Below are 25,209 nucleotides of genomic sequence, written 5' to 3' on the forward strand. Positions count from 1 at the left end.
TTCTCTCCAGTTCAGGTCAGGTTCTACTGGCAAATGACTTACAAAAACTGGATTTTTAGTCCTATTTTGATTTCTAGATTATAGATAAGAGACTATGGACCTATATTCTTAGAACTGGAAATGTATTTTTCTCTACTGTTTTTATTTCTTTCCTGTTTTAGAATCCTTCATCACCACATGAAATAAAACGGCTTATATTTGGAAATAACAACAAATCACGAAAATAAAAACATGTGCAAGAGTGGAGAAGCTTATCTCGATCTGGGCAAGCTTTTGATTTTCAGAAGTCCATAAAAACGATGAAGCATCGGAAATAGAAACTGACAACTCTCAGAGCTTAGAAAATGAAACTGGGTAGAAAAAGTTCCACATGGCTTAGTACAAATAATTTAGTTTTGTCCCTTACCTTCACTCCAAGTTTTTTTTTACTGAAAATAAATGCTTTTAAAATTCCGTTTATCCCTCTAGAAGATCCTAAATACAGAAATAATAATAACTTTGGTTTAATATAATAATTTAATATAATATTCTGATTTTGCTTGCTTTTCACAAACATAAAACTAAATGTGTAGATTTGGGTTAGTTCAGCAGTTCTTGCCTCAATTTGCACACAAAAAAAGACATTTAAAAGTAAATTGGTTTTCTCAGGGTATATGCCCAGCAGTGAGATTGCTGGGTCATATGGTAGTTCTATTTTTAGTTTTTTAAGGAACCTCCATACTGTTCTCCATAGTGGCTGTATCAATTCACATTCCCACCAACAGTGCAAGAGGGTTCCCTTTTCTCCACACCCTCTCCAGCATTGATTGTAGATTTTTTGATGATGGCCATTCTGACCGTCATACCTCATTGTAGTTTTGACTTGCATTTCTCTAAAAAAAAAAAAAAAAAGGTTCTAAAGAACCTAGGGGCAGGACAGGAATAAAGACACAGACGTAGAGAATGGATTTGAGGACACGGGGAAGGGGAAGGGTAAGCTGGGACGAAGTGAGAGAGTGGCATGGACATATATACACTACCAAATGTAAACTAGATAGCTAGTGGGAAGCAGCCGCATAGCACAGGGAGATCAGCTCGGTGCTTTGTGACCACCTAGCGGGGTGGGATAGGGAGGGTGGGAGGGAGACGCAAAAGGGAGGGGATATGGGGATATATGTATACATATAGCTGATTCACTTTGTTATACGGCAGAAACTAACACACCATTGTAAAGCAATTATACTCCAATAAAGATGTTTTAAAAAAAGTAAATTGAGGGCTTCCCTGGTGGCACAATGGTTGAGAATCTGCCTGCCAATGCAGGAGACACGGGTTCGGGCCCCGGTCTGGGAAGATCCCACATGCCGTGGAGCAACTAGACCCGTGAGCCACAACTGCTGAGCCTGCGCGTCTGGAGCCTGTGCTCCGCAACAAGAGAGGCCGCGATAGTGAGAGGCCCGCGCACCGCGATGAAGAGTGGCCCCCGCTTGCCGCAACTGGAGAAAGCCCTCGCACAGAAACGAAGACCCAACACAGCCATAAATAAATAAATAAATAAAGGAGTTCCTTTAAAAAAAAAAAGTAAATTGATTTTTTACAAAGTAAATGGGTTTACATTTAAACTATTGCTTGAAAAGAAATATAATACAATACTGTCATTAACAAACCAACTTTTTACATACCTAGTGACTTCAATTTTGTAAAAGGTGATAATATTGTATGGATGTTCATATTTTCCCTCCAATTTTCTTTTACCTATAAAATTATTCCCACTCCTTTCCCCCCATAGCCTCAAAGTTTTAGGAGATTTTACATTATGACTGAAACATGCCTTTTCACTTGTCTTATTAATGTGGGAAAGCCACCTTACTCCTTGACTTCTTATTGCCCCAATCTACTTGTTTTAGATCTTCTGCAGTCAGACCACATGTACAGAGGTAGAGCTTCCTTCCTCACACTTAGGATTCAATTCTTTTTTTTAAAAATTTGATCATTTATACATAATAATATGATTGCCATTTTAGCGATAATTAGAACCTCTACTGTGTCATATAATTATCATTTCTTTTTAGTGATTGGAATAATTAAGATCTAGTCTCTTAGCAAGTCTGATAATACAACATTATTGCCTATATTCATTATATCGTGCAAAGATTCAATTCCTGTAGGTGTTTGCTCAACAAATATTTCTTGAATTAATGAATAAAATAAGGAAGTAGAAATTCTTCCCAGTTCTACTGATAAGGACTGAACATTTTGAAGAATTCTTTGCAAAGAAGTTTTGGCCATATCCCATTGTACAGGCTGCTTAATAATAAATTAGTAACTTCAAATACCACAGGCTAGCATTAGAATAGTACCTAAATTAGCAAATTCATTTCTGTAGATTTCATAATCTCCTGTTTTTCCATACTCCCAGAAGGCCTTTTCCAGAAATACATCCACACAATTGAGGCACCTAGGAATCTCAAGTGGTTAAGAGGTCTATATGCTCTTGAATCTTGTTTTCTGAATGTCAAACTTATTTTTCTGACATGGATAAAACACAGGATAGGACAAGCCTAGATGATCTGTCCATTGTAGTTAGATGCCTCTTGTGTGAAACACTCTGAAGGCACCAGAAGAAAAATGATTTAGGTTACAGAAAAAAAAAATCTAACTCCATTCTGCAAAGTTAAGTCCTTCACAGTACTAGGGTTCAGTCACTGAGAATTCACCACGTGCCAGAGACTGTACAAAATGCTGAGGACACAAAGATAAATATGACATAACTCCTGTCTCAGACAGTGTATAGTTTAGGAGGGGAGAATGGCTGCTACTATTCTGAATATCAGAAAATGAACCTGACACAAATCACAAGAGACTCAAGGCTGCTCAGTTTGGTTTTTAATCCTTAGGTCAGAGGAACGGAAGGGAAAGAGTCATTATTCATCAGAACAGTAGTTTCCAAACTTGCCTGATCATATGAATTACATCAAGGGGCTTGTTAAATATAAATTCCCAAGGCTCTCTCCTAGAGATTCTCATTCAGTACTTTTAGGGTTGGCCCTCCACTCAATTTATATGACCAGGCAAGTTTTGGAAACATAAAACTTACAATATGCAACAACTCCCTTAAAATATTAGAAAATGTCTAGAAAATACAACATATTAATTGGTTGCAGAAAATGCTGACTTGCTAAAATTTTCTTCTGGAAAGTTTTGCCTCAGCAGAAAGAGTGGGTAAAGGCTCATCTTCTAGGCTTCAAAGAAAGTGTCATTTGGCAGTGTCCAGGAAGCCTGGATCCTTGCCCACAAGATGTCCAGTTTCCTTTTTAAAGAGGTGAGAAGGATTCTGAACAGAGAAAAATGTTCAAACATTTGACCCTCACCTCAGGGGTCGGTGATCAGTCTGATCACATCGGTGGCACAATGTTTGATAACCAAATAAAATACTACAGAACAGAAAATATCTACTACCTAACCAATCTGCTCAGTGCTGAATGCAGATATAAAGTGGTGACTATTAATTACCTTTAATCATTTCTGGAAAGAGGCAGAGCATCCAAATAAAGTAAATAAACAAATAATAGCAATTATGGTTTTAAGGTAAAAGGCAACATATAATGGAAATGAACCTGACAATGGTGACAGATGTGGATGAGATGTTTCAAGGGAGGTTTCAAGTTTGCTGTAATCCTGGCAAAGAACTAGTGGGGAGGAAGGGAAAAACGGAGGGGAAATGGCATATCAACAAACAATGCCTCTTTCTGATCTATGCAAAAACATATGGTAAATGCTGCTATGCGCAAAAGAAACCAGATTAAAAGCAATCAGTAATCAAGCCAGAAAACAAGGTTGATTCCTTAAATGACAGAAGCATTGCTTTTTGAAATTGTAACCACCCCCACCCACTGCTAAAGGTAATGATGTTATACTCTGGTGCTTGGCCAAAGGACAAAGAGTAAGTGTATACAAAGAAATGATGGATATGTCGAAAAGTCAGAATATATTCTACAGCAGACTGCCTTAAAATAAAGTCATGCAATGGAAAAGAACATTTTCAGTGAGTATTTTTCAGTAGTTCTAATATCACCAACCACCTCAGATGTCTCATAAATCAATTTACCTTTGCAAATCCATACTTAATTGATGAGAACTTTTGGTCAGACTTCAGAATGCTGGCAAAAGTTGTGAGTTTTAAGCAAAATAAGTACACAAAGTTTGAAAGCCCAGTGTGAATGAAAATCTTCAGCTTACCTAAATTTCTGTCCAACTTACATAGAGCATCCTCATTTCAATGCACAAAACCCATACAGATGACATCATAGACAGGAGGTTAGTTTTTAAAATCTAATCTGGTTTTTAAGTTCCCAAAGCAACATGTCTTAGAACATACGTCAGGTATACCCATCAGGAAACATTTTCTTGAGGCATAGCAACTGGAAAAACTATTCAAATGCACATTTCCGTAGACTCTCACAATCTAAGGGAAATATTTTCCACTTTTTTTTTTTAAAGCACCCAGAAGGCAGGTCCAAATTGAAAAGGCCTCAAGGCAGTTCCACACTGACATAGCAAATGTGAATATCCTCGGGTGGCCAAAGATGATTGATAAAAAAAACAAGAACAACAAAACAGCACCTCCTACAGGTGGATAATTCTTTACCCCCCTGAAATTGTGCAGGTTGGAAATCAGCAGGTTCAAGACATGCTTAGATAAATTCAAGGAATCTGATGCCCAATGGGCTAAAGGGGAACCGGATTCATCCTTAACCTTTTGAGGTCAAACTTTAGGAAGCAGTGTGGAGTTGAGGCAAGAGGATTAGGGACCTAGAGACTGGCAAACTAACCTTTGCTCTGCCTGTTACTTAGGTATGTGACCTTGAGCAAGCAATTTCACCTCTCTGTGCCTCGGTTTATTATCTATAAAATGAGTGGGTTGAACTTTACTACGAAATCCCTTCTAGCTCTAAAGTTTGCTGAAACAACTTCAGGGAGGGCAAATACAATGCGTTCTGCAAACTGTTTCTTCGAAGCGTTGAGACTACCAAGAATTACACTGAGCAGGCATCTCAGACTAGTTCTGGGCCAACTCTTCCCCGTGGCTGGCGCACGGCGTACTGACTCCTTACTTGCACTGATTGCACTGTTTCTGTTTCACAGGGCACTCAAATCTATGAATCTGATCTGGGGTTTGGAAGGTAGGCAGGTAATATGCTCATTTACAGAAGGAACTGAGGCGTAGGGCTTAAGTGTCCTGCTTAAAGTCTCTCAATCGATAAATGACAAAATCTACTTCACCTCATTGCTCTAAAAAGGCGAACTGGGGGTGGCCGGGAGGTGGCATTGGACAATACGAGACAGCCAGCTGTTCTGTTATACCTGAACAGCAAACCCTCCCAGGAAAAGGCCTCAAGCCGACTGACTACTGGGCTCAAATCCCTTGAAGGTCAGGCCGGCACGGCTTGCGAAACTCACGGTTTGGATCCCGCCAATTCGGAATTCACGCGACTGTAAGTGTGTTTATAGTTTTTCCCCAGGGGTGGGGGTGGGGGTGGGGTGGGGGGGAAGGCCTGAGGGGCATAGGGAGCCTGTAGAACCCAGGCCCTTGGTCTTCAAGGTGGGGTTTGCCCGGGATGGGTCAGTCACCTGGGAGCCGGTTCCTCTGCCTCGGGCCTCGGACGCACACCGTCCGCACCAAGGGCGCCAGCTTCTGCTTCAAAGCACCCGCCGCCAGGCCTCCACACCGGTACATTTCGGCAACCGCTACTCTGGACCTCCTCCTCCTTTCCTTTCTTCTTAAGCACGTACCGACAGGTCAAACACCGTGGGCCTTGGCCCGTTCCTCCGGCTCCCTTCACACGCACTCTACGTAGGCTCCTCCTCCCGGCCCCGGGTGGGCATTGGACAGCTAAGCCGGCCTTCTAGAGCAGGGGAAGGGGAAGCGCGACTGGAGACCTACTGCGCAGGCGTAACGCTCAGTGCCGCATTGCGATTGGTCCGCACGGGGAGAAGCTGGGCGCATGCGCCTAGCTGTCCGAACACTTGGAAAGACCCCAGGCTGAGTTGCTTGCAAGCTTCTGCGGGTTTGATGGCAACGCGTTCCGCTAAGCGAGCTCAAAAGCTGTCCAAGGAGGGACCGGCGGGGCCGCCTTGCCTGGCGGTTGTGGCCGGTGCTGCCGCTGTGTCGATGGCGGGAACCTGTAACGGCACCTCACAAAGCGTGGCCCCAGCACCGCAGTTTGTTCTTCTGCTTTAGGCCACTAATTACTAGGTACTAAGCTTTCCGGGTTCTCTGGCTGTAGTCCACTTCCAGTCTTTCCGTAGGTCCAGCCGGGGGACCTGGCTTCCCAGATTCGGAGTGGACTTCCGTCTTTTACAAATTGCTGGCGCTTTCCCACCCAGCCCCTGTTTGCAGGACAAGTAATCATTCCGCGCTCTCTTTCCCAAATCGCTTTTATATTGTGCAGTTCTGTGTCCTAGATGCTGTACGAGGTGCTGCGGACAGTCTCCTGCTATTATGGCTTCCGGGCTTGAGAGCAAGATGCTGGCAAAAAGAGTTCGTGCTTCACAGACTTTCTGTGAGAGTATTCCTAAGCAGGATTTTAAGAGTTGTGGGAGGAGTAGGGTGAGGGGCTGAGTGTAAATAGGTGTTTTGACTCTACCAAATGTAAGCTAAATTGGAAATAAATTATTGGCTGTATGCAAAACATAACATATGCCTATTTCAAAGTTTTGAGTTACATGTTCATTTAACAGGTATTTATTGAGCACTTGCCACTTGGACTGGGCTATTAAAGGAGCTCTGGGATATGAAAAGTATAGGAAGTGGTCACTGTCTAGTTGGGGAGATGACATATACTGGTCATTTAAATAATAAATAATATCTGATGTAGTGCAAGAGCAAGAGAAAATATGGGATGGAATAGCTAAGGAAGGACTTCATGTAAGAAGTGTTACTTGAGCTGTGTCTTGAAGGATGAGTAGTAAAATTCAAATAGTGGAGGAGAAGGAATGATATTTCAGATGGTGAATACTCTGGGACCAAAGGTAATATTTTCAGTGGTTAAGCACCATTGACTTTGCATCCGGTCTGCCCCAGGTTGAATCCTGGCTCTGCCACTTGGGCAAGTCACTTAACTTGTGCCTCACTTTCCTCTTCTACCAATCTCATAGGGTTGTTATGAAGATTAAATGAGCTAATATTTGTAAAGTATCTTAGAGGAAGCACCATGCTGCTTGGAGGTATAAAACAAAACCCAGCACGTTTTCAGGGGACAATGGTAGAGAGTACATACTAGGAAGTAAGTAAGGACAGGTGAATATGGTGGGGCCAGATTTGAACAGGCAAAAGAGTTTGGCCCTAATATTGTAGGTGATGAAGTTATTATCTTTAGTGGAATAGGGATAGAGAATGAAATTACAAAGTTGTTTTAGGAAGTTTAACCCAAGAAGCAGTATTTATTGGGTGAAAATGATCCAGGGTTCCCTTACTCATTAAGAATAGGTTAATGTTCAGAAGTGCAGGTAGTAGGTGCCTTTTTTTTTTAAATAAACTTATTTATTTTTATTTTTGGCTGCATTGGGTCTTCGTTGTTGCGCGCGGGCTTTCTCTAGTTGTGGCTAGCAGGGGCTACTCTTTGTTGCAGTGTGCGGGCTTCTCATTGCGGTGGCCTCTCTTGTTGCAGAGCATTGGCTCTAGGTGTGTGGGCTTCAGTAGTTGTGGCACGTGGGCTCAGTAGTTGTGGCTTGCAGGCTCTAGAGCGCAGGCTCAGTAGCTGTGGCGCACGGGCTTAGTTCCTCCGCGGCATGTGGGATCTTCCTGGACCAGGGCTCAAATCCGTGTCCCTTGCATTGGCAGGTGGATTCTTAACCACTGCGCCACCAGGGAAGTCCCAGTAGTTGCCTTTTAACCTAGCGCTGTTTGGGGGGATAAATATTGAAAATATCAATTCCACAATAAGGTAAAAAATTATTTCTACTTATTTCATATTTTAAAGGTCTTGCAGACATTGAAATTTATTGCTATTTCTAAAAGCCAATAATAAACATGGATTGATTAAATACAAAGTTAATCATATCTGTTGGTGAAAGAAGCTTTGGAAAACACTATCAAAATCATGACGATCAGATACCTATGAAAACAACTGGGTGTATTTGAAAGACAGTCATTTAATGATGCACAATTAACATGCAAAAAAGACATTGTACAGCACATTTATTTTTGCAATAGGTACCATGAGGTTTTCTTGTCCTCTTAATAAAAAATTATATTTTATCATTTTGGGTGGCAAAAGCAACTTACACATATTGAATAACTCCAAAAATATAAGTGAAATTTCCCCAAAATCTCACTCCACAGAGTATTTTATTAGGGCATGGGGCCCATTTTGATATACCACATTTCCAGAAATCAGTGTTTCTACCTTACAAATATAATGTGAACTCTCAGACTCAGTGACAAGTTTTGGCTGGGAGCATATGTCTAAATAATCTTATGTGGATGTAATATTTTTTTATATCTCCCAGAAAGTTAGCATTAATTATGGCTATGAATTAGCAAAGCTTCTTTTCACTCTTTTTTTTTTTTTGGCTGTGTTGGGTCTTCGTTGCTGCACGCGGGCTTTCTCTAGTTGCAGCGAGCAGGGGCTATTCTTCATTGCCGTGCGTGGGCTTCTCATTGCGGTGGCTTCTCTTGTTGTGGAGCACGGGCTCTAGGCGCGCGGGCTTCAGTAGTTGTACCACGCGGGCTCAGTGGTTGTGGCTTGTGGGCTCTAGAGCGCAGGCTCGGTAGTTGTGGCGCACAGGCTTAGTTGCTCCACGGCATGTGGGATCTTCCCGGCCCAGGGCTCGAACCCGTGTCCCCTGCATTGGCAGGTGGTTTCTCAACCACTGCACCACCAGGGAAGCCCTTCTTTTCACTCTTACCTACTGGATATGCCTAATTAATAGTTACCTTTTTTTTAAAAATAGCTACTCTTCTGTAGATAATGATCACCAGGAGCATTAGCTTCAAATTCAGAGGAGAATGATTCGGCCAACTATTATCTAGACATCAACCAATCAAAAACAAAATACTGTACAATGAGGATTACTGTTCACACTGGACAATGATAATTGGTATTCATAATGATGACCTTCGATTAGCCAACTAAGATTAAATCCTTCTCGAGGTTTAATATTGAATAGTATAATCTAGGGTTTTAGAAATGGGTGACCCACGTATATGCTAAAAGAGTTAGCTATAAATATATCTGCTAACTCAGCTTAAGCTTCTTAACTAGAAGACCCCATTTTCCCAGCCATTTTGAGTAACTTGCACTTGGCTGAGCAGTCACATTCCAGTTTGCTTACAGATCTATCGCTGATGCACTGAATTGTTTTCCTCATAGTGGGAATGGATTTAGTCATATTTGTCTCTTCTGCAGCTCAGCCTCACACACAAATAAGATGGTAACTGACGTGTGCTGCTGGAATCCCTGACCTTGATGGCGTTAGCAAATAACTCATACGTCGGTGCTATTGGTATGTGTCAATATTACGTGAGCTTATGAAGTATGTGGGAGGAGGGATAGAGTCTTAAAAGCAAACATAAACGGGCACATTTTATTGTATGTAAATTGTACCTCAGCAGAGTTGATTTCAAACAAATTCTGAACCTGCAAATCACTTTCGGCAGAGGGAATACTGGTCTTGACCAAGATGTGTGATGCTTATTAAGCCTTGGGAAGCTGCCCCCTAACACCGTAAGAAAGTTCTGTTCATTTATCATCTTCCAAGCATAACCTAGGCTTCTGGCAAATTAGACCCAACCACTTTGTTCTACATTCAGTTGCAGAGGGGTGAACGCTCCTAGGGGTTTCTAATTCCTTTTGAAACTCCACCATTCTGGAAGGATTTATGATTATATGGAGGGCTCGGGAATGCAACACACTGTGAGGTTTATGCCATGTCCCAAGATCCCTCCACCTGGGCCTGTAATGGTTAGCCCTGGAAACAAAGTCCCCTTTTGCTGAAGCTGCCACCACCAGCTTCCCCCTTCTTCTACCCCATGTTCGGCCCTCTCCCGTGGCGGGCCTTCCCCATTGGCCAGACAAACACAACCGACTGCGGCAGCCAATGGGAGCCACTCTCCTGAACATTCAGAGGATGGGTGCTCGTGGTGTGATGAGGGGAGGTTGGCGCCTGGCACGCGCCCCCCTACATCTGACAAGTCGGTGACAGAAACACTAACTCCCCCTGCACACGCACACCCGTGCCCCTGCCTACCTCTCGCAGCTGCGCGGACCCCCATAACCCACAGCGTGTCTTGGCAGCGCCCTCCCCGGCTCCTTGGAGCGCGCGAGCGCACCTGCTTTCTCAATAAGACAGAGCATCGTTTTATCCTAAGGCTTGGGAGGGGGCTGCGGAGGCGCGGCGCAGCTGCCGGCCGCTTGGTGAAGGCGGTGAAGGAGGTATCTCCGCCCCGCACCGCACCCCCGCCGAGTAGTGTCGCTCCGAGGCCGAGGTGCTCCAGAGATGCCTGAGGGTGCAGCTCTCTTTGTCCTCCCCAGCTGTGCCCGCTGACCCCGTGCGCTCCAAGAAAGTGGGGGTGGGGAGCCCGAAACCTATAAACCTATAAAACAAATGGGGGCAAGGAGAAAAGAAGACCATCCTGGGGTGGTGTGTGCGGCTCTCCCCACCCACCCTTTCCTCCGTAGGCTTCCTCCCTCCGGTGTGTCCCTGGAGTCCAGGCAGGGGAGGGTCTAGGCGAAGGTGCGGTGGCGGCAGCGGCGGCCTGGGGAGCGCGGTAGGATCGCACGCCCGAGCGTCCCGTCCCAGCGCACAGGCGCAAGGAGAACGCTTGCCCACTCTCCTCCATCTCTCCTCCCCTCCCTGGCTTTTGTGTCGCTGTCTCAGAGCTGCTAGGAGGGTGCGCTGGAGGAGGGGGGGGCTGGGGTGAGAGGCACCCCCTTCACGCGCGCGCGCGCACACGTTGCTGGCGCACGCACACACGCGCGGATACAGACACGCACGCACACACACACATATACACACACGCACAAAGCTCGCTCGCCTCGAGCGCACTAACGTGGCCGTTTTCTTTGTGTGGAGCCCTCGAGGGGGGTTGGGGCCCGGGTCCGGTCCGGGGGAGATGGCGCAGCCCATCCTGGGCCATGGGAACTTGCAGCCCGCCTCGGCCGCTGGCCTGGCGTCCCTGGAGCTGGACTCGTCGCTGGACCAGTACGTGCAGATTCGCATCTTCAAAATCATCGTGATTGGGGACTCCAACGTGGGCAAGACCTGCCTGACCTTCCGCTTCTGCGGGGGGACCTTCCCGGACAAGACTGAGGCCACCATCGGCGTGGACTTCAGGGAGAAGACCGTGGAAATCGAGGGCGAGAAGATCAAGGTGATCCAGACGGTCAGGTCCGGGAAGGGAGGGATCTGGGAGGGGGCCTTGCCAGAGGCGTTCCTCTAGTGGTTGTAAATGTCCAGCGCGTGGCTGTGTCGCCGCTTGCTGAGCCCGAGACCCTCGGCACGTCCTCATCCCCTTCGCCTCTCTCAGTGGCCCAGTACCCACCTCACCCGTTTTTTGAGGGCAGGCGGGAGCGGTTGCATTCATGCCCTTTGCCCCTGCCTGACAGCTCCCGGTAGGAAAAGCCTGTTTGATCCTATCCTTGACCCTGAGCTGGGAGCAGCGGCACCTGTGGGCAGAGGGCGGTATGAGGGATCTCCGTCCTGGTCTGTGGGATGGATCCCAAAGCGCTTTACACATCTTGAGGTCCCTTCTACCTCGTGGGTGCCAATAGGTTGCAAAAACCTGCTTTGGCTAAGCCCCCAGGCCTTGCGGGGGTGGGGGGAGATGGAAATCCATAGAGAATGAAAGCTGCTTTATTTTAAATTACAAGTTATAATTAAGTTTAAGGCTGATTTGGAATAGGAGTGGTGTGGGGTGCTTCTGGCACAAAGCCATGAGCCCTTTTAACGAAATTGAGACAGGGTTACCTGCCAACACTTCATAATAGATAAAACTAGTTCTTTTGGAAAGTACCCCTTAAATGATATCTTCTTTATTTGTCTGGGTACCTAATGCCCGTTACTCGTTCTGTTGGTATTGTCTTCAGCAGGCCTTTGTAAAAATGCAGAGCAACTTATCTGAGGGCTAAGGGAAGTGCCTTGGTGCCCCCCTCTCTTTAGTTTGTCAAGTAGGCTAAGTACAGATATTCTTGTCTGACCATTTGTGCTCACTTTTGGTTCAGAAAAGGTAGAAACTCGATAGGACAGTAATATTTCAATGTGCAGAGGACGGAGGGAGGGAGGACATGGCAAGGGCAGCTTCATGTGTCAGAGGAGCAGAGGGGGCAGGGTTATGGGCAGGAAAGCCACCTCAGAAGGCACTGGGCACTAAAGACCAACTTCTTTAGACCCACAGCTGGCCTTTTCTTAATTCTTTTTGTCTTTTAATTAATTAATTAATTAATTAATTAATTTTTGGCTGAGTTGAGGCTTTGTTGCTGCGCGCGGGCTTTCTCTAGTTGCGGCGAGCGGGAGCTACTCTTCCTGCAGTGCACGGGCTTCTCATTGCGGTGGCCTCTCTTGTGGAGCACCAGCTCTAGGCGTGTGGGCTTCAGTAGTTGTGGCATGCAGGCTCAGTAGTTGTGGCTCACGGGCTCTAGAGCACAGGCTCAGCAGTTGTGGCGCATTTGGCTTAGTTGCTCTGTGGCATGTGGGATCCTCCCGGACCAGGGCTCGAACTCATGTACCCTGCATTGGCAGTTGGACTCTTAACCACTGTGCCACCAGGGAAGTCCCACAGCTGGCCTTTTCTTGAGCCTATGGTCGGACACTTTCGGGTGAAGGTAACCCTCCCTCCTGCTGGGTAAACAGCCCCAATGACCACAGGGCCTCTCTTCTGAGTGATGTGGAAAGAAGGACTGAGTAACTGAGGAGAATGATGCAATGCTCTAAACTGTACAAGATTCCTGACTCCTTCATTATTAAAATGAATGTGTTTTAAAATGGCTTCAGAGACCAGGCCAAGGCAATAGATGTCAGGAAGATGGGCAGCTCAGTTTTGGTAAGGGAGTGCTCTTGAAAACAACTGAGACCCAGGATCAGGAAGATAGGGCACTGTTTGGAAACAGTGATATTTTTTGCCCCTCCCATTTTGGAGGGAATTGCTACATTTCCTTTTAAAAGTCAAAGTAGGTATCTGTCTCCATCCTTTCCTAGGGCTCTTATGTCAATATCTGCTTGGCTAGGACTTCTTTAATGTAACATTGTAAGACTCTGGCATTTCTAAAACATGCCTTCTAAAATCCAAAATAGAAATGTACTTATGGATGTGCTCTTAAACCCTCAAAACCTTTTGAATTTAATGCTATCGCTTGTTTAAAATTGTGTCACATTGAGCCAACGAATCCTCTGGATTTAAGAGAGGGGGAAATAAGTCCCCTTGAAATTTAGATGGAGGAAAAAGGAAGCGTTTGGGAGTCTAGGGAAGGAGAACAGGGGGAGAGGAGAGGAGGAAGCCAGAAAGTGGGAGGTGAAAACGAGTGGAAGAGGGTCACTACCCAATGGCCTTGGGGAGATTTTGCAAAGATTCCTTCCCGTCTAACACCCAGTACTTGATCAAACTGGATTTTACAGTCTCTGCCAAAGATTCCGGACTTTTTCCCAGAGGGCAGAGCCTGTGACAATGTGACTCACTAGAAACAGAGCCCAGCACAGCACCACGTGCAGATAAGTGCTTAACACAGGCTTTTTTGGGAAGATGATATTTTCAAGAGGGCAAAACCTTGTGACACTGCTCATGGAGGAGCCCTCTGAGTGCAGATTCTGAAGGAGCTCAGGGTGGGGTGTGGGCGCAGCGGGATGGGGACCCTGCCTCTGGCAAAGCTGCTGCAAGCTCAGGGCCCCAGCCAGCAGGCAAGACCAGCATGTCCTTGGGGAGATGGCAGAGAATGGCAGCTAGCAAATGAGCTCCATAGGAGATGATTTTGCCCCATACTCCGGCTGGCCTGAAGTTTCTCAAGGAACAGGTACCAAAATCACGCTAGGAGGTGACTGCTTTTGGGGAAGAGAGAAAAGTCCCCAGGCTGAGGTGGCCCTAGACCACAGCCAGCGAGAGAAGGCTGTCAGGCTCTAAAATGCCAGTGCTCACAGGAGAGTGGCAGAGAGGTCTCAGCAAGCTCTTCTCTCAGTTCAAGAGTAGGGTGTGGCCTCTCCTGGGCTGCCCCCCTGTGTCCCAGGGTGGCACATACTGTCAACCCCTGCAGGGGGACGACTAATTTAGCATATTTGGAGCTACTGTCTTAATTACCAGGGCCATCCCTAGGGCCTTGAAGCCCCATTTGGTGTCTCCAATCAATGTGTCCCCCATGCCCTCACAAGATTTATAATCCAGTATTTCCTGGTTCACAAGAACATCAAGAAAAGCCTACAACGAGTAGGCAATAATCATAATAACAACAACAAGTTCTATTTATTGAAGAAGCAAAGAGCACAGGCTAGGCACTTTCCATGCACTATCTTATTTGATCTTCTCAGCAACCCTATGAAATTAGGACTATTATTACCATTCTTGTTTTAGAGATAAGGAGACCAAAGTTAGATTAAATAATTTGCCCCAAGGTACGTGGATCTGAGCTTCAGTCTTTGACTCTTGTGCCCAAGCACTTCGCCATCTCACTATCCTGCCTTCCCCGTGACAGGGCCAGGATTTCAACCTAGATGCTGAGCTCATGCTCTTTCCTACTGCTCTCTCCTCTAGCGGGGCAGTATCTGGCTGGGGGGCATTGTGCTCAGGGCGAGGTGGCATGCCGGGCAACCAGCCTTATGGTCTCTTCTAGGCCAGGGGCCCAGGGTTTCAGCCCCAGAACCCAGGTGCCTTCAAGATGTCACCTTCAGCTGCACCCCAGACATTGAGCCGGGTTTTACTTTTTGCACCTTGACTGTCTCACCTTGGGTATGAGAATCAGAGGATGTTCAGAGATGGAAGAGACCTTAGAGCATCTCTAATCTGACTTCCTTATTTTACAGAGAGGAAACTGAGGCTCAGAGAGGGAGCGTGACTTGCTCAAGATCACCCAGGGCGCGGCCTACAACTCAGGTCTCCTATTCCCTTTTCGGTGCTCTTTCCACACACCATGCTGCCTGGCTTAGAAGAGCATGTAAATCCCCACTCTGGGCCAGCCCCATCGTCCATCCAACCCACAAAGTTACCTGTGACAGGGACATGGTGAGACATCATATGGGAAAGCTGACAGTCCTTCCTGACATCAGCCTAGGAAGGATGGAGGCCTCCCCCAATCCCCAAAGGCAGGGTGGAGCTTCCCTTAATGACCATTAAGTGTCTGTCACCTTACAGGTTTAGCTAAATATTGCGCCTGTCTCAGTCTAAAACATTGGAAAATGCCGACTGGGGCGTGTGTTTGGGGGTGGGCAGGTAGTAGAGGGGAGGCTCAGTTCTAATTTTTGAGCCATTCCTTGTAAATTTTCATGCAAGCACCCCCTGCTGTCCAGTTGGGTTCCTCCTATAGCCTGGGCACCCCCTCTGCCCCAGCACTCCAGACCAGGCACGCTGCAGGACAGCCGAGGCTGTGGGCAGGTGCCGCTCAGGATTGTGGATTTCTCTTCCTCCGCTGATCACTTGGAAAAACACCTTCGTGTGTTACATTACCGAGCGGCTGAGCTAAGCGTTCCCTCGGAAGCTGCCCGCAGTCAGAATGACATCATGTCTTCCTTAGGGCTTCTGAGCTTCCATCTCCTGCCAGTTAGCTGAATGGTTAATTATCCAGCAGTTTTGTTGTTTCTCTGTCTCCCTTGCTGCCTCTCTTGCTGTGGGTGAGTTTCTCTTTGTCGTCCTCCTTTGCCATCCTCTGTGTCAGCCTGGTGTGTGAACGTGGTGTATCTTAGATGCAGATGGGACAGCCAGCTAGCTGAAGAAAGATTTATCTTAAACTTTTCCCGTCATCCACTCGGGCATCCTCCAAAGGTTACAGATGTATTTTCTCTCTTTTTCCACTTCTACCCCCGCTCCACCAGCCTCCAACAAAAGGACATTCATGCCTTATCTGTAGAAAGACGCCAGATGTCTTCCCTAGGGATAAGAAATACCCATGTCAGCTAAGAGCACGTGCAGGGGGGAGGGACTTGCCGAAGCCTGCTCAGGCAGCGGTAGCCCCAGGAAAATGGTTTACAAGGCTAGATTTATCTTTGGCAGCTCCCCACCCTGTGCCCCTTGACTCTCCAGAGTCCCTGTCACTTTGAGCCTGCCCCCAGCCACCCATGGCATGTTGCTGGCCTTCCTCTCTCTTCCCCCTCCCCACTGACTGTGTTTGCCTTGGCTCTATGTCATCATCAAGAAGCCAAGCTTGGACTTCCCTGGCGAGCCAGTGGTTAAGACTCCACGCTTCCAATGCAGGGGACACAGGTTCAATCCCTGGTCGGGGCAGAAGGATCCCATGTGCTGTGTGGTGCAGCCAAAAAAAGAAGCCAAGCTTTCTGCGCTTTCCAGGATGAGAACCAGTGGATCCAAGGGGCAGTGCTACCAGGACAGGGCTCATGGGCCCTCTGAGACAATGGCAACAGCTAATATTTGCAGAGCACTTTATATTGTGCAAAAGCTCTTCCTCGCATGTTATTTCATTTGGCTGGTCCTTGACTCAGCTAGAAAGCTGAGGGGCTAGAAGCCGGCTTTCCCAGCTCCGCGTCTACTGCTGCGTTTCCGACAGCGCCAGCCCGATTAGCTGTCTGGCCAGACTTGATGGTGGCGGTTTCAGGCCAGGGACGAAGCGGGAGTGTATTAGGCACTGTGTCCTGTACTTACGAGGAATGCTACCAGATTGCTGTGTTTATCCTTAGTTTCCAGAGGAGGACGCTGAAGATAAAGTAACCTGACTGAGGACACCTAACTAGTAGGACGTGATTGGGTTGAGATTTGCACCCTAGTTGGTTTGACTCCACTATACCCCACTGGCCCTTCGGGAGAAAAGAGGGTCCCGGGGGCATGTGTGTGGCTAAGGGGCAGGCGTCAGATGCAGTGCCCACAGGAAGGGAGGACTGGGTGAGGGAGCGCCAGCTGCCAAAGGGAGAGGAGATGCTTTCATTGTCCGACAGAGGCCAGGGGTTTATGAGGATGCTGAGAAGGACAGGGACACTAAACCCAGAAACAAAATGAGGTCGGTCGTGTTCCAGCGAGCCTGACTGCCGTGCTCTCCCTTCGTGATAGCTCTTGAGGCCACAGCATTGGCTCTTCTGATTCTCTGCTGTGAGCAGCCTGCTTCCTGGCTCCCCTCTCACCACAGACAGGGGTGCAAAGAACTTGGGGTGGGGTTTCTAAAGAGCTGGAATGAGAGCAGTCGTTGAAATTCTGAGCCTCCGAATAAAAGCTTCAAGGCTCCCCAGGCACTGGAAAGGCAAAGGAGGTCTCCAGCAGAGAGGGCCCTCCCTGCAGTTCTGGCAGCTTGGGTAGCGTGCATAATTCTGAAGCCATAGAAAAGCCAAACAGCCAAACTACTCAGCACCAAACACCTCATACACTCCCACCCACGTTCCTGCTAGTGGCAGGTATTTTTAGAGTCCTGAGCTCATGGTGTTAAAGCATCTGCCACATGCCTGAGGGCTGGTAGGCATTCAGCCTTACTCAGAGGCAAGAGTTACGGACTACCGGAGGGTGGGGGTGGGAGCCAAGTGGTAATGATATTCTCGCAGGATACCTGCCCTCTCCCCACTGACCTCCATTCCTTTCCTGGCCTGCTGTCCTCTCTCTTCCTGCTCAGAGCACCAGAGAGGTGGAAGAAATGAAAATCTCTTCTGTCTCTGCTTGCCGAAGCAAATCAGCCTTTGAGGACTTATGTTTTTCTGGGTAACCAAAGTCGAATGTTGTCTCTGAAATCACCTTGGCAGGTACCTAGGATGCCAGACAGTAGTTTTGCTGGCTCAGGCCAATACTGCTTTTTGATCATGATGACGATATTGATGACAAGCATGATGACGAGTGATCTGATGCAGAAAAAGACTGCTTACAGTCTAGCTGGAGGGATGCCAAGAACATTGATGAAACGACTAGAGAACAAATAAATATATTCTAAATGGTGTGGTGCAGACTCAAAGTGCGATAGGAATGCCTAAGGAAAGAGAATTGAAGAAAAGTTGGAGAAGGTTTTAGGAAGAAGGTGCAGTGTGAGCCGAGCCTGGAAGAATGGGTGAGCTTTGGATAGAGCAATGAGGGGGCAACCACCAAAGGTACAGAGGAGAGAATGAAGCAGGTGCAGCTGAGTAGTTGGAAACCAGGTTGGGTGGGGTCCGATTATGGCAGACAGAAATGTTTCCATTTTGATGCCACATGCAGTAGAGGGCTATCGGAATTGGCGGAAGAGGAGGGTGACATGCTGATGCAAGCAGGGATTTAGGAAGGCTAGTTTGAAAGCAGCGTGCAAGAGGCACTGGAGTGGAGACGTCTAGAATCCGAAAGACTTTGCTGTAGTCCAGGGGTGAGGAGAGGAGAGTCTGACCAAGAGACATGGAAATCTAAATAGAAGAAGGAGATGAATTCGAATGTCGTGCCAAAGGAACATGGCGGCCATCTCCATTGAGGAGATGAAGGGAAGCCTGGACAATGAAAACTGATGTTCACAATGATGACTCTGGGGCCCTGTAAGATCTTCATTCAGCAAAGAGATTTAATTACTAGATTATACTTACTGACTGCTAACTCCAAATAAAGGCTATACTTCGTTTTAAGAACCATAGTAGTCAATTAGTGACCATAATCACATTTTCTTTCATAACTGAGAATTGTATAAGGCGTTGGGACCATCGTTCTCAGCATGATTTCTCTTGTCCAAGACTTTGGATGTATAACGGGAAATAGATTGGGCCGAATGTGTTTAGACTCCAGAGTATCCCCTGGGAGTTGTATCTTTACATATGTTACTGATTGGCCTTATCCCAAAAGCTGAGATGCAGAAGAAAAATCCAGTGAGCTAAATTACCTTTTACATAACAAAGAAATGAACTTAAAATAAATTGAGCCACACGGTGAGATTTTAACACTAACTTTGTTTTCTTTAAAAAGTCATAAAAAAAAACCCAACCCAAACCAAACCAAACAAAAAAAACCAAAGTGATGTATGCATGCAGTAGAAAATTTGGAAGATCCAAAAAAAAAGGGCTTCCCTGGTGGCGCAGTGATTGAGAATCTGCCTGCCGATGCAGGGGACACGGGTTCGAGCCCTGGTCTGGGAAGATCCCACATGCCGCGGAGCAACTAGGCCCGTGAGCCACAATTGCTGAGCCTGCGCGTCTGGAGCCTGTGCTCCGCAACAAGAGAGGCCGCGATAGTGAGAGGCCTGCGCACCGCGATGAAGAGTGGCCCCCGCTTGCCGCAACTAGAGAAGGCCCTCGCGCAGAAACGAAGACCCAACACAGCCATAAATAAATAAATAAATAAATAAATAAATAAATAAATAATTTTAAAAAAATACAAAAAAAGAGAAGAAAGTAAATATCACCTAAGTTCCACTGTTCATAAATAACCATTAATGTCCTGGCATATACACTTCCAGTCCTATGCATTTGTCTATGTTTAACTTTTTTTAAAAAAATTGGGACCATAGCATATGAAAAATTTTGTTTCCTACTTTTTTCACTTACTTATATTTTATGAGCATTTTCTACACCATTTATTCTATGAAAAGGTTATTTTAATGGCTGCATAATAGCCCATTGTATAGATATATATTGGGTTGGCCAAAAAGTTAATTCAGGTTTTTCATAACATTATATGGAAAACCCCAAACGAAATTTTTGGCCAACCCAATACATACATTTTAGCTGCTCCTCTCCTAGTGAACATTTAGGTTGTTTCCTGTTTTTTTTTTTTTTTAAAGTGATTAAGATCTTTGTGCAGAATTTTGACCACATATCTCTTTTTTTCTTTTTTTGCTCCCCCCCGTTTTATTGAGATATAATTGACGTACATCACTGTATAAGGTTAAGGTGTGCAGCATAATGGTTTGAGTTACATATATTGTGAAATAATTACCACAGTAAATTTAGTGAGCACCCATCATCTCATACAGATACAATAAAAAGAAAAAGCCAAAAAAAGAAACAGTTTTTCCTTGTGATGAGAATTCTTACGATTTATTCTCTTAACAACTTTCATATATATTATACAGCAGTGGTAACTATGGTCATCATGCTGTATATTATACCCCAAGTACTTATTTACGTTATCTGCTATTTCTTTTGTATAGATTTCTGGAAGTGGGATTCTAGGCTCTAAGAGTTTTGTACATTTTTAAGGTTTTTGATAATATTGCCAAATTGCCCTCCAGGAAAGTTGACCGATTTACATTCCAGTTTTTCAACTAAAAACCTTAAGAAAGACTTAATAAACCTTGAAAGAAACTTCTCTCTATATGTTGATAAGTCCATTCTGCCAATTTGTCGAAGAACCACTTCCTGTGTCAGGGCTTGTCACCTCATTTTTATAATGCCACAGAACCATGTTTTCTCCTATCTGTTCACGTTTCGTTTTCTGACTCCAAATACGGGTCTTTGTATCTTCCAGGTTCAGGTGTGGGACACCGCCGGTCAGGAACGCTTCCGAAAAAGCATGGTCGAGCATTACTACCGCAATGTGCATGCCGTGGTCTTTGTCTATGACGTCACCAAGATGACATCCTTCACCAACCTCAAAATGTGGATCCAAGAATGCAATGGGCATGCCGTGCCTCCACTAGTCCCGAAGGTGCTTGTGGGCAACAAGTGTGACTTGAGGGAACAGATCCAGGTGCCCTCCAACTTAGCCCTGAAATTTGCCGATGCCCACAACATGCTCTTATTTGAGACATCGGCCAAGGACCCCAAAGAGAGCCAGAACGTGGAGTCAATTTTCATGTGCCTGGCTTGCCGATTGAAGGCTCAGAAATCCCTGCTCTATCGTGATGCTGAGAGGCAGCAGGGGAAGGTGCAGAAACTGGAGTTCCCACAGGAAGCTAACAGTAAAACTTCCTGTCCCTGCTGAAACCAAACGGTGTAAATACAAGAGCAATTATCACTGGAGGTTTTTTTCTTTCCCTTTTTTCCGTGCCTGTGTAACACTGACACCTGCTTGTTTCCATACAAATTGATATTAAAATAAAATTTGTATAGATTATCATATGCCTTCATGTCTTGCTTTCCTCCAAGAAGACATTTCTGATTGTGATGAGTGGAAGAGGCAGCTCGCCCTACTAGAAAGGCACACTCCCTACCAGCCTTCTACGCTGCCTGAAATGCTCATCCTTTGAGTCACTTCTTCAGGACTAATTCATTCTCTCACATGATGTCATCAGCGGGCAGAAACACCCGGAGGGGGTGGAATACAGGACAGGTATGTGGTTCTAGAGAGCCAGTGCAGGCGGAGGGATAGAGAAGTTTTGAGAGCAGACATTGACTCATCATTATTTCCTAGGTTCCTAGGATGTCGAGAGTAGGCTGCTCTCTTCTTATTTCCCAAAATTTAAAAATAAAAATACAGGTTGCCCAGGCTTCCCTGGTGGCGCAGTGGTTGAGAATCTGCCTGCTAATGCACGGGACACGGGTTCGAGCCCCGGTCTGGGAAGATCCCACATGCCGCGGAGCAACTAGGCCCGTGAGCCACAACTACTGAGCCTGCGCGTCTGGAGCCTGTGCTCCACAACAAGAGAGGCCGCGATAGTGAGAGGCCCGCGCACCGCGATGAAGAGTGGCCCCCGCTTGCCGCAACTAGAGAAAGCCCTCGCACAGAAACGAAGACCCAACACAGCCAAAAATAAGTAAATTTATATATACAAAAATATATATATATAGGTTTCCCAACAGGCCCAGTTCCTTCCAACACCGTTAGCTCCTGCTTCCCCATTTTTCACCAAGCAGCCCCTGATACCAAAAGTATTTCTTTCCCCCTGCCCTTTCTTGAAGAGGGCAGGGTTCAAGCTAACATAGGTCTATGATGCCCCCAGATCTTTGCTGGAAGAAATGTAACAGGAGGATTCAGCCCCTACGTTCCAAGACCCTCTGATTTAGTTGTGAGAACAACGTACACACTGAAACTACTTGGGAACAAAAATTAGACAAGAATATTACCAAGGGCAAGACTGTGCTATGGAAATTGAAAGCATCAGATACTCAGCGTCAGGGAGGAGTCACCAAAAAAATCACTGAACTTATTCTGGTTGTTGAATAAAGTGTAATATTTGGATTGGTAAAGAGGAGGGGAGTGGGCAAAAGTAGGGAGGCAGGAATGACCCTGGGGCTTGAGCAGAAGGACAACTAGGAGTCTGGCCCACTGACAGCTGAGAGCCCTGGTGCGGAGCCAAGGCTGGGGAGGCCCACGCCTCAGGCAGGACAGTTTATTGCTTTTTGAGCCAATGGGAACTTCTGGTGGCTCTCCAGCAGAAGTCCTGTAGGTATTTCTTGTACATCTGGTCCTATGGATGTGAAAGCTCCTTATCCGATGGTTAAAGAAACTAAAAGTGGCTCTGAAGGCGTATCTACTGTACAACAGCCCCAGGTAGATTTCTTTGCTTGGGGGTGCTTCTAAAGGCAGCCCTCCTGTTGGAAGCCCAAGAGGAGGGGAGGGGGTCCCAGACAGATAGCCCCTGAGCACTGTCCTCTGATAGGCGAACGCAGCTCTGGCCCTGCCCCTAACAGCAAAGGGTAACAGACGTGCTTCCCACCCAAACAGCCTGTCTGCTCCTGCGTCCCTCACTGACTACTTCCCCGCCCAACCCCACTCCCGCCTGCTGTCAGCCTCAGCCCAGCTGCCAGTCTGGTTCTCATCACTTTGTTTCTGCCTGGATCCTGGTTTTTGGAGTCTTCTTAGTACCCCCAGTTAAGGCTGTGTTTTCTAACCGGTTGTCCCCACCCAACGTCCTGCCCCTGACTCTCACCCGAGGGGCTGGGGTCCTGTTGTCTATTGGTGAACTGCCTGCTGAAGCCCCTGTTGCTGTGCTTCTCCCCGATGGAATACCCCAGGACCTTGTCTCAGGCTTCAGATGCCGACTTCTTGCCCAGGATATGGACTACTGTTGTGGCATCTTTTGGCTCTTGTGACCTGGCTGCAGGGCCGGGCCACCTCTCAGTGGCTGCGGGGACACTTGTCCATCCTAATGGATGCATTTTAGTCCGGGTCCCGGCCCGCCTTGGTCACGCCCCTTTCTGCTTTAACAGGGTCAAGATGACAACATTCCAAGTCCTCTGACCAGGCTTGCCTCTGACACCTTTCAGGCATTCAACAAACGTTTACTGAGCGCCTACTGTGTGCCACTGTTCTAGGCCCCAGGGATACATAGGTGAACAAAATTAAATCCTACTCTCATAAAGGAGACAGACACTAAACAAGAAATGAGATATATAAATGAGATCGTTTGAGAGAGTGATAAGGACTCTAAGGGCCGTAAAACGGGGTAAATGGACAGAAAGTGCGGGAGGTGGGGGGAGGGCAACATATTAGATAGAGTGGTCACAAGAGGCGTCTTTTTTTTTTAAATTATTTTGCTTTTTAAAAAAATTTTTTAAATGCTATTCTTGTCTGCTTACATTCTTTTTATGTATGTATGTATGTATGTATGTATGTATGGCTTTGTTGGGTCTTCGTTTCTGTGCGAGGGCTTTCTCTATAGTTGTGGCAAGCGGGGGCCACTCTTCATTGCGGTGCGGGGGCCACTCTTCATCGCGGTGCGGGGGCCACTCTTCATCGCGGTGCGCGGGCCTCTCACTATCGCGGCCCCTCTCGTTGCCGAGCACAGGCTCCATATGCGCAGGCTCAGTAATTGTGGCTCACGGGCCTAGTTGCTCCGCGGCATGTGGGATCTTCCCAGACCAGGGCCCGAACCCGCGTCCCCTGCATTGGCAGGCAGATTCTCAACCACTGCGCCACCAGGGAAGCCCCAAGAGGCGTCTTTGAAGAGAGAACATCTGAGCTGAAACCTAAATGAAAGAAAGCAACCAGCTGTGAGGGAAAAGAACCCCAAGCAGGGGAAACAACAGATACCAGGGCCCTGAGGCAGGGGTAAGGTTGGTGCATTTGAGGAACAGAAAGGGGGCTGGTGTGGCTGAGCAAGCAGGGAGGAGAATGTCGGTTTATTTAAGTGCAGTGGGAAGCCAGTGGAAGGTCTTAGCATCATCTAGATTTAGTAACCTTTGGGAAGATTCAGCAGGTTTACTGACCGGCAAGAGGGAAAAGCCTCCACTTTTCTTAGCTCCTCTGAGAGGAACGGGCAGCCTTCCCGGGTGCCTCCTGAGTGTGGGCCTCAGGGCTGTCCCTTCCATGCTGGCTGGTCCCCACCTTAAAATCCAGACTCTGAAAACTGCCCCCAGACAATTACCTTTTGGTAATTGGTACCGCCAAGGCTCTGGTAGTTTTGCTACCAAAAGCAGGCACTCACCAATCCTACCTGCCTGTATCTTCTGCAGCTCACCTGCCCAATCCCGTCCCTTCCTGTAGGATGACATTGCTCTTGCTCAGGCACCTGGGGACAGCCAAGAAGTCAGGGGGTTCCCCACTGTGGCCCCAGGAATCCTGAGAAGCTCTGGGCTCCATCCAGTCTCCCAGCCCCAGAACTTCCTGCTGGCAGCAGCAGGGTGGCATGGTGGCCCCCAGGCCGCCCACAGACCGAGCAAGAGGACCTGGGAATGGGCTGTTCCCAGAGTGCACCCAGAGGAAGGGGACTCAGGAGGCCAGAGAACGGTGACACCCTTGTTGCTGTGAGGGTGGTGAGGAGCGGGGGGCTTCAAGAGATGCGGGCTCCTCATTCAGCCTCAGTAAAGCTCTGGAACGATCCATGATGGCCAGTATCTCCCCTCTACAGCCCCCCTTCACTTTCCAGACCTGTACCCTTGAGTCTTCAACTGTGCTACAGAGACAGGACCTGGAGAAATAACTACGAACATTTCAATGCCTATTGGATACCAGACCCTGTGCTAAAACATTTTATATTCTTTCACTAGCTCATTTAATCTTCCTTCAACCCTGTGAGGTAGGGATAATGCCTTCCATTTTACAGATAATAATATGGGTGCTGACCTGTCCAAGGTAGTAAGTGGTGAAGGGAAATTTGTCTTACTTCAAGTCGAGGCTCTTTCTATGATATTATACTGTCTTTCCAGCTGGTTCCAAGCTCCAGGATTTCTCCCCTTGCAGGGATTGTGAGTTTGCTCCAGCCAGTGCCCCTGACCCATGGAGGCTTGACCAGGAGGCCATTCAATATCCGGGAGGCCAGACAGGGACAT

The 25,209-nt window shown here is 46.9% G+C and overlaps 2 protein-coding genes across 3 annotated transcripts in view; one reads left to right on the forward strand and one right to left on the reverse strand.

The window, feature by feature from the left end:
* Positions 1–5,863, reverse strand: part of AIFM1 (apoptosis inducing factor mitochondria associated 1) — a 28,249-nt gene extending 22,386 nt beyond the window's left edge. The window contains exon 1 of the mRNA XM_036840176.1: positions 5,611–5,863. Within this exon, the coding sequence (XP_036696071.1) occupies positions 5,611–5,716 (106 nt within the window). The 5' untranslated portion in view covers positions 5,717–5,863. The remainder of the gene's footprint in view (positions 1–5,610) is intronic.
* Positions 5,864–10,321: 4,458 nt separating this feature from the next.
* RAB33A (RAB33A, member RAS oncogene family) lies at positions 10,322–21,112 on the forward strand. 2 transcript variants are annotated; one of them, XM_036839952.1, is made up of 2 exons: positions 10,322–11,353; positions 20,525–21,112. In XM_036839952.1, exons 1-2 carry the CDS (start codon positions 11,096–11,098, stop codon positions 20,978–20,980), a joined length of 714 nt encoding a protein of 237 aa, XP_036695847.1. In that variant the 5' UTR covers positions 10,322–11,095; the 3' UTR covers positions 20,981–21,112. The 2 variants fall into 2 exon arrangements, with proteins under 2 accessions (XP_036695847.1, XP_036695845.1); XM_036839950.1 differs by having other exon boundaries at positions 10,754–11,365; positions 20,525–21,067.
* The last annotated feature ends 4,097 nt before the right edge of the window (positions 21,113–25,209 follow it).

Source organism: Balaenoptera musculus, chromosome X (genome assembly GCF_009873245.2).
Source record: "Balaenoptera musculus isolate JJ_BM4_2016_0621 chromosome X, mBalMus1.pri.v3, whole genome shotgun sequence".
NCBI classification, from domain to species: Eukaryota; Metazoa; Chordata; class Mammalia; order Artiodactyla; family Balaenopteridae; genus Balaenoptera; species Balaenoptera musculus.